Here is a 12,057-nt window from a genome sequence, read left to right as displayed (position 1 = left end):
TTGACTGCAGCCTTGTGAGACCCTGAGCAGAGGACCCAGTTAAGCCATGCCCAGACTCCTGACCCATGGTAACAGTGAGATAATAAATGTATGTTATTTTAAGCTACGAAGTTAGTGGTAATTTTTTCGTACGGCATTGGAAAATGAATACAGTGAGTTTTCTTTTTGTTAGAGTATTTACTAAAGACTCCCTTTACATAATGAACTTCCCCAATGCACCTAGACATATGACTTATAAAAACATATTTTTTATGGCTGTAAGTCACTTAAAAGATTGCATGGTCCAGTGCTGTCATTTCCTCATTACGAAACAGGCTAGACTGGTTAAACCCCAGGCTTGTGCTTAGCACATGGCCTTTCTAGCACACAGCAGTGGGCTCATGTTGCAGGTACAAACAATTGGTTTGTACCCGATGTTTCAGGCACCCATATGTTACGGGAAGGGCTAATTGCCTGTAAAACCAAAATGTGGGGGTGGACTGCTAGAATACCTGGCTACGCCTGAGAGAAGTGCTGTAAAGGACATCCAACAAATAATTATCTAGTACTTGTCATATACCTGCTTTGTGCTAGACCCTGGGTTTACATAAGACCCATAAGGTAGGGGCGATCCCTAGCCTGGCCCCTAGAATTCTCAAATACTCAATGTGTGATGTTTAGAACAACTTCAAATCATTGCAGCCTTAAGTAAGCAGAGAGCTCTGGTGGCTAGGAAAACTTCATCTGGACCATCAGGAAACCCATGAGTCTGTGCAAATAGGGAGAGATAAATGCATTCATCTGGAGGCTTCTGATGCTGACCTAAATCACACAGGTATTGGGAAGGTGGTATGTCAGGTCCCTCAGGACTTGTTTCTGCAAACTTCATAAACTGCCCAGCCAAACTCCAGGGCCCTCCTCAAAACTCCCTGAAGAGAGCAGGTGCTTTGAAAGCATTTAGGATGTCCTGGGATAGGTTTATTTTTACCATGCAGAGTATACCCCACCACGATGAACAATCAAAATTTCTGTTCAGTCACTCAAATAAGAAGAAAACACAGGTGCGGGCTCATGAGGGTGTACACAAGGAAAAAAACGGCATTAGTGGTATGGTAAGCAGAATTCTAGAAGGCCCTCAGGACCCCAGCTGCTACTTCTGTATAATGTTCTGTTGGCTTTGATGATGGATGGGGCCATGTGAAAAAGGAATGTGGGCACACTCCAGAAGCAGAGAGAAGCCCCAACTGATGGCCAGCAAGGGAACAGGGACCTCAGAACCTCAGACCTACGACCATGGAATGGATACTGCCCACGGCTTGAACGAGCTGGGAAGTGGATTCTTCCCAGAGTCTCCAGAGAAGAGCCTGGCTTGGCCCAACAGACACCTTGATTTTGGCTTTGTGAGAACCTGAGCACACAGTCAAGCCTGCAGAACAGTGAAATAATAAATGGAAGTTGTTTTAAGGGACTAATTTTGCGGCAACTTGTTAGGCAGCCCTAAATAACAAATACAAGTAACTTCCCAGCCAAGTCAGTTAGCCTGATAAATACTTGTCCAGCACTCACTAGGTGCCAGGCATTGCTCCATACGCTGGGGATGCAGCAGCCAAGAGGAGAGATGGCCCTGTCCCGAAGGAGCTGACCTGCTAGACGAGCAGCTTACATTCTAATGGGGACGAGCAGCGAGCCTGGATTTGGAGCTGCTGTGACATTTTTTCTTTTGTATTTAAGGAAACTTTTATCACAGGCTGTTCTGTTTTGTCCTTGTAATAACAGACGTTCTGTTTCTAACCATGTGTGAAGGTCAGGGCACAGAAACTGGCCTAAATTGAAAGCTAACCCCTCTCGTAAATCTGATGGCTGGCTCTGCCCTCAGAGCAGTGTGGCTGGCGTGGCAATCACTGAGGAGTAGCTCTTGATTGTACATTTTATTTCTCATTTTTCCACTGATTATATTAAGTGGGACAACAAAAGGTTTTCAAATTGCATAGCACTATTTAATAGGGAGGTCTAGCAACATTGTTTGAGAGAATCCTTTTCTCATTATTTTGGTTACTAGTCCTTTCTGAATAGGGAGTCAGTGTCTAAATATTGCTGGCCTGTTCCTCTTGAGATAATTGAAAAATGAAAGTGGCTACAGCTGCAGAATAACAATTATCCCACTGCCGGCGACCAGCCGCACAGCTGGACGTGTTACGCTCTTGCCTGGGATGAGAGGGAGGCTGATGGCAGTGAGCCGCCCGTGGGTTTCAGGACAGAGCCCTGACACTCTCTCGATCACAGCAACATTCCTTAGGATGGGAGTCAGGACTGGGACCACTGAGCAAAGGAATCAGGATTTCTATGCAGGGAGTAGAAGGCGGCACTTTGGGTGGTAGGTGTCAACCCCCAGCTCAGAGATGACAGCTGAGCAGCCCAAAGTCACCCAGGAACTACTGTGAAAGACGGGATAAAACTGCCACAATGTTCTCTTGGTTGCAACACCTCCCCAACACCATGGGCTTGGCCCTGAGGCAGGCAAGTCACTGCTACAGTGAATGCCATTTTTTTTTAAATTAATTTTTTTGGACCTCCAGAGCCCAACCAGCCTTAAAAGTTATTAGGTACTTTAGAGTTTTCTGTAGCTCAGGGAGGACCCTTCAGTTAAACTCATTTCAAAAGTTAATGGGAAAAAGCTAATGGATTCTGAAGGACGGCAGTAATGTATATAAAGCATTTTCTCAGGGGATTTGGGCATGGAGGAGGCAGAATCATGAGAAAGTACTAGAAGAATAATACTCTGCTTTCTGCCTCAAAGCCTGGCTTCGCAAATGCCTCTTTCTGGAAATGGCCAGTTGGGCCCCAGCTGCCGGACCAAGCTTGCCAAGTGTTATTGATGATTCTGCTTTTTCTCAGGAGGAGGAGGTGCAGGGAGTGTCACACACTGCAGAGGGTACTGGAGAGACAAGGTAGCTGCCAGCAGGCTGTTCCCGGCCTCAGGAAGGGTTTGGCACATCTGTTCTGGATCAATGAACACTTCAGATCTGGCATGGTTTCTCTGTCTGCTCCCCACCTGACTCCTCCTGTCCAACCACAGGCCAGAAAACTGGATGCTCAGAGGTGTTTCAGCCTGGAAGATGGAGACTGGGACTGACTGAAGAATCAGGGGTTTCAGCCATTTACATAATATCAGATGTTTTTTATCTGCTGTAGTTAGCTAAGCTGCTGACCCCTGGAAGACTGCTGGCTTCCTTAAACACTGCATGTCATTCTCCTGCTCAGAAACTGTCAATGGCTCCCCGTTTCCTATCTCTGCCTCCCTACCTTCCCAGACGAATCTCAAATGCTTCTTGTGCCATTTGTTCAACAGTCCTCTCTCTCTACCTGGAAGAATTCTTTTATTTTTCTTCAAAATCAAGATTTCTCCTTAACGAACATTTTCCTGACCACCCTTGATGGGAGTGAGCTCTTGCTTTCTCTGACCTTGTGTAACACTCTCTGTCTACACATACACATGACTCTCTGTTCTACCCTTGGGGTGTCAAGGATGTTTAATACAGAAATTTAATTGCTTGATTTGGTATTTCCTATGGCAAGCTCTGTGGATCCCTAGGTTCACATAATATCAGTAATGTTTAAAGTTTAAAAAATTCTTTTTTGGGTCAAATAACTTGAGAAATGCGTAGCTAGATAAGTTTCTTTCTAAAATATCTGTCAAAGTTTTTACTGTGCTAACATTCATTGCAAAATTTCAAGGGGAAGATCTAAGATGTGGCATTTCCCAGCCTGCTGGCCGTCAAGGATAAAGAGATCAGTTTTTTGTGGTTAATGACAGGTAAACCTACATGTGTATAATTGATGGTTTTCCTGAGTAGTTTCACAGAAGTTCACAGTCCATGAGATAGGGAAATACAATTTATATAAATACATTTTTAAAGGATCCTGTAAGGTATCCATAGGGAATGCGAATAAACTTTTTGCAACGGGACTACTCCCTGGTAAGTTAGTTTTCATAGGTTTCTATTTTAAGTATAGAAGTTTCTTAAAGTGAGAGTATTTCTGTTCACTTTTTAAACCCCTCATCTTGTGGAGTGCAGATAATATAAAGGCTGCACAAGAAATATTTATGAAATGAATAAATAACATTTTAGAGCTCATTGCCAAGGAAAAGCCTTTCCATCATCTAGAAAGATGACCAGCATATCCGATCAACCAATAAATATGATTTTTTAACTTTTTTTTTCCTCTATATAAAATGAAGTCACTTTGTTTTTGTTGGTTTATTGTCCAAAATGGCTCATGGACCAGGAGTGCTCATCAATTCGACACCCTGTGGTGGGGCTGCTGAGTATGGAGGAGGAGGAGGACATGTCTGCAAGCACCAGGCCTAGGACACCAGTGGTTGGCCCCCGTTGCCACCCCTACCTGGTAGCAGGTGCCCAGTTCTTTCCCATTGGCCGAGAAGGACAACATGCCCATCGCCAGATCCACGAGGCAGCCTATCTCCAGGTCCACGTTGCTCCGACTTGATCTTTGGGAGCTGGCCACAATGTCCCCACCCCAGACCATGTAGCAGTTGCTGCGTTTCACGCTAGGAGTCAAAGAGAAAGGAAAAGGCACAGAATCTGGACTGGGGCTGTTTGTAATCAAGACTCAAGCATGAAATGCCTTGAAAACCTTCTGATGAAGCGTTCTGATCAGCCCCAAATAATTTGTTTTTAAATAAATTCATTCAGCTTCAACCCAATTTACTCAGTCATGAATTACTCAGTTTAGGGATGTGGTAATCTTTTAGGCTACCTCCTTCCAAAGAGCACAATGTTCAGATAACTGTCTCTGACTCAATGTCAATTCACCTTTGTGAAACAGATAATGGGGATGGTAGTAGTCCCACCTCAGAGATGGGAAATTGAGGCACAGAGAGCAAACTTACAGCATTGGGATTTGGTATAAGAGGCAGAAACAAAAATCTGGGCTCAGAGTCCCCGTCTAGTATCAAGGGCAAAAGGCTATAAGCACTTGAAAACTCAGGCCCACATTCCTAGGATGGCAGGTAAAGTTTGTCTCTGATGCCCTCCCACCTCCCTGACCAACACTACCCTGTCTTTCCAGTCCCTGGAGTTCTGCTTCCTGCACTGTTGGCTAACCACCAGTTTGGGTGCCTTTCCCAATTAGCTGTCTCCCAATCTCCAGAATGCAGAACTATGTTATAGGCACTTACACTTAAAAACAAGCTATAATAACCCAAACGCCTTCAAGGCTCCAAGCCCTGATTACTTAATTGTAGGATTTCATATGCTGGGTGAGTTTCAGAGAAGATGCACCATGGCAGAAGTGTGTCCCAGCACCCCTCATGATGAGTGATGGGCAAGGGGCAGCCAATTCTGTCTCCTCCTAAGCCCACCCTGGTGTACATCATCTAAGGGAACCTGGTCCCTTGTGATTTTTCCCAGGTTAAATGAGAGAGTGACTCTATATCTGATGCAAGGGAAGCCTCTTTAAACATCCCAAGGTCAATCTGACATGACGCAGCAACTTGGTTTCCTGTTGTGCAGAGGACCGATCCAGTCCAGGGGCAGGGAGAGGGCATTCAGCCATGTGTCACAGACAGCACCTGGAACAAACTGTAAACTCTGAGGGCTGCTGTACCTCTCTGAACTGTACTCTCATTTGGAAAGCCAAGAGTTTAATTAGAATTCTCTAAGGTTCCTTCTGGCTGTAGAAGTCCATCACTTTCCTCTGTGAGTAAAATCCCCTTGCAAGCATACAGTCTTCTCCTCTGGGGCAATAAAGGGACTCATATGAATACCCTCATATGAATACCTCATATTCTCATACGAAAACCCTCAGGTAGGAGCTAATGCAAATTGCCTCTTCCAAAGAGTTATAGCCATTGTTAGATTTCCATAAAGGTTAAACTGCACCCATGTTATCACTGATTTTTGGTGATTACAGTACTGTATACATTGTTAATTGAATTCTGTCTTAGTCATCAATGTACTGAAGTTGTGGGAATGAAAAGCGGCAGGCTTTGGCCATATTTTAAAGCGCCCAAATTTAAAATGCCCTAAAATATCTGAAAATCGATTCTGTATTCATTCTTATATAGGACAAAGAACTAAGAATTATTGAGCCGGGTCTTATCCTAGGTGCTAAAAGGCCAGTTAATTTTCACAATAAATGTGGTTGCTGAGGCTAAGAAAAATCAAATAATTTGTCTGGTGTGGCAGAGCCAGCAAACCAGAGCAATAAACCCAAGTGGGATGGACATTTCTGCCTTTTCTTCTTCTGGCTAAAAACAAAGCCTGGATTGGTCAATTGCTTTTGTATACTTTCCCTTCCAGCCTAAACCAGTTGTTGCTTCTAACATCTTTTCTGCCTCTTGTAACATGATGGACATTCAATAATGGCAATAATAATAATAATAATAATAATAATAATAATAATAATATTTATTAAGTTCTTAAGTCAAGGCACTGCCCTAAGCATTTTTCTATGAATTAACTCAATCCTCACAACACTCTATGAGATTGAAACTATTATATTCATATTATAGATGAGGAAATTGAGGCCTAGGGTGGTTAAGTGACTGGTCCAAGGTCACGCCCCTCCCCACAGTTTGCTTGACAATTTTAAGCTTGGGCTTCATTTTCCCCTCTTAAGAGAGACTGGGATATTTCCTTTTTTGGGGATGAGGGGTGGGCTGGAAGGGAAAAGCTGCCGGGTGGGGAGGGGCTGAGGAACTCGATGGTCAATGCTGCTTCTTGGGAGCCCCTTACCTTTCATGGACCCGGCCTCTCTCATCCCCCAGGGTGACAGTCACCGTACAGTTTTTATTCAGGTCAAACTTTTCACTGCACAAGTGATAGTCTGGGGTCACCCATCCGACCCAGACGCAGGAGGGGTCCTGTCCAGCAAAGATGCGGATGGCGTAGTAGCACTGCTGTGGAGAGACCACAGAGGGGAGTGAGTGGCCCCCGCCTGGGGGTAGGAGCTCAAGAGGCAGGAATAACAGAGCGGACAACTTGGCCCTTCTTTCTGAAAGAGCACACACTGTTGTACAGGTGTCCTACCCTAGACCTGGAAGGAGGGCTGGATAGAGACTCTGGCTTCCTAACTTTTCCCCTTTCTGTTTTGCTTTAGCTCCTGATGAAGAGAGCACTTAATCCACTACACTTTGCCCTGAAGATGCTGTTGATGGAATCAGGGGCAGCTGCTCAGAAGGGTCAGCACAGAACCTGAACCCTCCCCTGGGCCCCAGGTGGACCTGGCTGTGGGGAGCCAGGCACAGCCCTTGTCCTCAGAAAGAGAGCAGTCAAGGGTCAGGGCGCTTGTGTTATACTTTGTACTTCTCCAGGGAGGCCCGATCTTTATTTTTTTTTTTTGCAAAGTCTTGAAAAAGAGGCTGCTAAAGAAAAAGCCCATGTTGTGGCCAAAGTGCTTTGTGTGGCTGTCAGCCCCAACTACATGCAGTGCTGAGAAGTACCATAGGTCTTATCAGGGGTCATATGATCTGTGAGGTGTACTACTAAGTTATGATAACAGCTACAGCAAAGGAAGGTGACTACGTCATCATTTTCTTTATAAAACTAGGCAGATTTTTTCTTAATGAAGTGGCTCTTATTTGTAGTCTATCAAATTTTCTTGATTGGAAGAAAAAAGGGTCAGCCAGACAAACCTGGGCTTGGATCTTGGCATTGTCAGTTATTCATTGTGTGACCGTGGACAAGTCACTTGTCTTGTGTATAACAGTGGGCATAATATTGTCCATCTTACTGGGTTGTTGATTAAATTAATTTTAAATGAATTAAATGGAGTTTATATGGCAAGTACAAACTTGACGGTGCCCTGCACATACCAAGTGTGATGTGCTACAGCAAGAATCTTACTGCTGATGAGGGTTAACCTACCGACTCAGGACTACGGCCTAACTTATAGAAGGGTCGACATGCATTTCTTCCATAGACATGTTTTTTGACATTCTTGCCTCAGAAGTGTCGCTTTCTGACTACCATCTAGCTATGGTAAAGGCACCAGAGTAGCTTCCATCTTCTGGGCTGGCTTCCTGCTCCTGCTTCTCATTTGACTGCTTTCAACATTACTCCCTGCACTGCACAGAGACACGGGGGAGCTAACTCATGGTAATTTACACAAAAGAGCAAATAAAAGGATTCAATTGAGACCCTCCAGCTGATTCTCATTTCAATGAGAAGGGCAGTGCTGGATCCCTGGGGGCAAATGGGCAACAAGTACACAATGAGGCCCAGTTAGGGGCTCCAGGTGGAGTTTCTGCTTTGCACGGAGTAGCTGTCTTTCTTTCCCCATTTGAGAAATGCCATTGATGTGTTTTGGAAACATCAAGATGGATATTAAAAGACAAAGTAATTGGCAATTAAAGAGGATCTCTAGGCAGATCTTCGCTGTAAGGGGCATATTACCAAGCACAGTAAAGAATCAAATCATTAAAACCATAATTGAGCACATTTACTTACTGTTGTTGTATGAGAGAGTATTTCTTGCATCTGTTTCCTGGGGGGAAGATAATCCATGTTTCAGTTATTCAGCTGTATAGAGAATCCCCAGTTCTGACAGGCAATTGATCTACCTTTAATGGTCAACACAAGTTTAGGAAACTGGCTCTTTCCTTAATACAAGTGATTTCAACTGGTCTGGGGACTTGTTCTTTTGTAAGCTGCTACCACAAGGCAGGGCTGTGACTTCCAACTCTTGCTCCTCAGCCCAGATGGCAAGTTAAAGCTGAGAGGGGACATGGGGAAATTTCAATAATAGCAGGGATACCTCTGAGTAGGTTATCCTGTTCTCTCCAGCAACTATGCTTGTTCAAAAGCTTGATAGATAGTGAAACTCTAGAGGAAACCTGGACATGACAGCTCCAGACGGCAGACATACGTCAGTAATTACAAACAGATACCAGAGGAAAGAAAGACGGCAAGGAATATAAATGTCTTATCAGGAAGGAAGAAATCACATTACTCATGAGTCACCCAGCTGAAGGGTTGGACAAGGCCCTCAGTTATGCAAAGAACACAGTATCTGCTTCAAGAAACTTCTAATTTCACATAAAAGCAACAATTGCTCCCTCTCATGCACTTGCATTCCTTTTACTCCAAAAACACAGAAAATGTAGGCAGCAAGGAACTCAAAGAGCTCAAGGAGAGCAGAACCCTTTCCGCCAGACATGAGTCTGTTTAGTTTGATTGGTCCCTTCGTTATTCACTGTGCAAACACACGTGCATTTGTACGCGCATGTGTGCACACACATCCTTCTTTCCATACCTGAATAAAAGCAGAGAGAGTCCTATCCACGGACTTCCTGGTTGTGCCGAGGCAGAGAGAAAAGCAGAAAGCCACCCATACAGCAGACACAAGGAGTGCCTCCGAGAGCTGGCGGCCCCACCCTCACCTTTTCTGGAAAGCATCACTGTCCAGACAGGGGCTGTGGCTGAAGGAGGAGTGGCACTCGACGGGCATGCTCAGGCGGCAGTAGATCATGCTGGCATTGCTATTCTGTGTGCCAAACGTCTTGTGCACCACCTTGAGGCACGGAGGGCTGTCCATGGTGCCATCAATCCTCACAACCTAGAAACACCGTAAGTCCTTACTCTCTCATACCGGAGGGCCTGACCTTGACCCTGTCTCTCCTTCTCTCACTTACATACGTAACACACAGCAAGGCATTGTCACCAGTGATAACCAAACTATGATTCTCATCATTACTTGGACCCTGTCCTATAGAAAATAACAGATCTTCTCCTGGCTGGAGAAAGGAGAGTTTTAAGGACATGCCCAGTGGGTTCTCCACAAGGCCAAGGGTGCAGAATAAATGCCAGAGAGTGGGGCAGTATCTGGGTGATGCAGCATGGAGTACACAGAGGCTGACCTTTTAGGTTAGGAGGCAAGTGGCTAAAGAAGAAATTTTTCCAAAGGTTTTGCTTGTCACTGGCATGAGAACATCCTGGGGAAAAGACATCAGAAAGCGCAAGAAGCTCAGGAAGAGATGGCCGTGCTTCTGTGGAGGGTGTCTCCTCCACCCAGTCCAGTTCCTGTCTCTGCCACAGTCAGGCTGGGGGCTGAGGCTCTTCTAACTACTGGGGAAACTCAGGGCACAAGCATCGCAGGGGATGGAGTTGAGGAAGGAAAGATCAAAACTGGATTTTTGGAACGTGTGTGTGTGGGTGGGGGCAGAGGAAGTAAACTGAGACTTATAATGATAATTTTCTTATAATCTGAGTCTCTCGCCTGCTCTCTAGAGAACAGTTCTTATTCTGGGGTCTGCGAGCATGTGTAAATATTCGTGTATGGCTTGTATATTTTTCTAAGTAGAGGGCCTCTTAGAAAAACATAGTTTTGCAGAGGGGTTCATGATCTCCAAACATGTGAGAGCCACCTTTCTAAAGTAATGGCCAGAGAGCAATCAGAGAAATAAAAGTCTCTTCTTTTTAAGACTGTAGGGAAAGCGGGGTGTTAAGAGCCGATGTCTGCTGAGCTCAGACTGGAGTGCGAGGGAAGGGAACTTACAGTCAGGGGAGCAAGTCACTGCACCCACCTGATGAGTGCAGCCAGGGAGTGGCTGGTCTAGCTTCCCATCAGCACTCTCCTCCCCCCACCAGGAAAAACCCTGGTGGGAGTGGGCGGAACACAGGCAGGGAGATGTGGGACCAGAACCTACATTAGGCTCCTCTCAGCTCCTTTAGAAGGTGGGAGTGCCATAACCAACTCCCACACCTCAGCTTTAAATCCTGGAAATGGCACTACAGAAATTAACCAGGGTCTAAAAAACATCAAGCTATAAGCATAGAAAAAACATATATGTTCAGGACATAAAATTGATTACAGGTATTGAACTTTTTAAAGAAAGCAACATTTAAGGTCTCTGGATACCATATTACTATGACAATACCAGAATAGGAATGTCAGGAGATGACCCAGTGGCCCCAAAGGTTTGGGGATCTATCTGCAAAGAGAGTATGACAAGGTTGTTGTCTCTTGTAAGATGCCACTAAGTTGTCCCTATTAAGGCGCCTGGATTATAGTGCCAAGGGCCAGAGGAGAGGGGCTGGTAAGTGGCCGGGTCATGCACTCAGGTAGCAGCTGCATGCTGACAGGAGAATTAGTCTTGGCCCCCCTGCCCTGTTAGGGACTCCCACGATGTGTAACGCTACCTCTATGTGTGGGTGATCCTTTGGCACATTGACAAATGTCGGCAGGCGCTTGCTGAACCACATTGCGACATCTCGGTTCATGTTGACAGCGAAAGGTTCAAAGCCTTCTTGGAGGCCACACATGGTATAAAACTTGAAGGTACTGGCATCTGTCCCGAGGTTCATGCGGCCGATTTGAGACAGCCCCAGACAGCAGATGGGCACAAAGCCTGCAGAACAGGTAAGGAGAGCACTGCTTCAGCCTGCAGGTCCCATCCCAGGAGGCTGTGAGGAATCCTCAGGGCTTTGATACCAGCAGGAAAGGTGGGACACAACACTCTGTCTTTCTTCCTGGCACATAAGATCAACAACAGGAGGCCACATAGACACTACCACTGCCCTTGGCCGATGGGGAAGGAAAGTGAGATGGGGTCAAGACAATTTGGGAAAAACAATCACCCAGCTAAGATTATTCTTAAGCTGTAAATAAATATCAGCTGGAAAAATAAAACCAATAGAAAGAAAAAGGGAAATTCTTTACCTATGCCTTAGTTAAAATTGATCTTATGCCCTGAGAAATTTGAAATCTTACCAAAACCAAAACAACACAAGCTTAAAGAATGACTTGGTTGAGCAGATTTTGCCAAACACAAAAAAAGAGGGGTAACTGTGTGAGATCATTAATATGTTCATTTGCTTTACTATAGTGATCTTTTTTACTATCTATATGTATCCTATAACATCATGCTGTACACCTTAAATATACAATAAGATTTATTTATTTTTTTAAAAAAGAATGATTTGGTGCAAAATTGCTTAATTTTCCTGGACCTCAGCATCTTCACCAGTGAAATGAGATGCCCAGTGGTCCTTTACCTTTTGAGAGTACGATACTAAGATGTTTAAGTGCTAGCACCATGACTCCACTCGTTTGCTA

The 12,057-nt window shown here is 44.9% G+C and overlaps 1 protein-coding gene across 1 annotated transcript in view; it reads right to left on the bottom strand.

Annotated features, from left to right (window-relative positions):
* Positions 1-12,057, bottom strand: part of RYR3 (ryanodine receptor 3) — a 491,041-nt gene that overhangs the window by 161,607 nt on the left and 317,377 nt on the right. Inside the window, exons 28-32 of the mRNA XM_063091474.1 lie at positions 11,142-11,350; positions 9,383-9,558; positions 8,451-8,487; positions 6,738-6,901; positions 4,384-4,549 (exon numbers count right to left, since the gene is read on the bottom strand). Of these exons, the coding sequence (XP_062947544.1) occupies positions 4,384-4,549; positions 6,738-6,901; positions 8,451-8,487; positions 9,383-9,558; positions 11,142-11,350 (752 nt within the window). The remainder of the gene's footprint in view (positions 1-4,383; positions 4,550-6,737; positions 6,902-8,450; positions 8,488-9,382; positions 9,559-11,141; positions 11,351-12,057) is intronic.

The sequence above is a fragment of the Cynocephalus volans genome, chromosome 3 (assembly GCF_027409185.1).
Source record: "Cynocephalus volans isolate mCynVol1 chromosome 3, mCynVol1.pri, whole genome shotgun sequence".
NCBI lineage: Eukaryota > Metazoa > Chordata > Mammalia > Dermoptera > Cynocephalidae > Cynocephalus > Cynocephalus volans.
The sequence above is the reverse complement of the archived record's forward strand: the minus strand, read 5'-3'. Positions and strand labels throughout refer to the sequence as shown.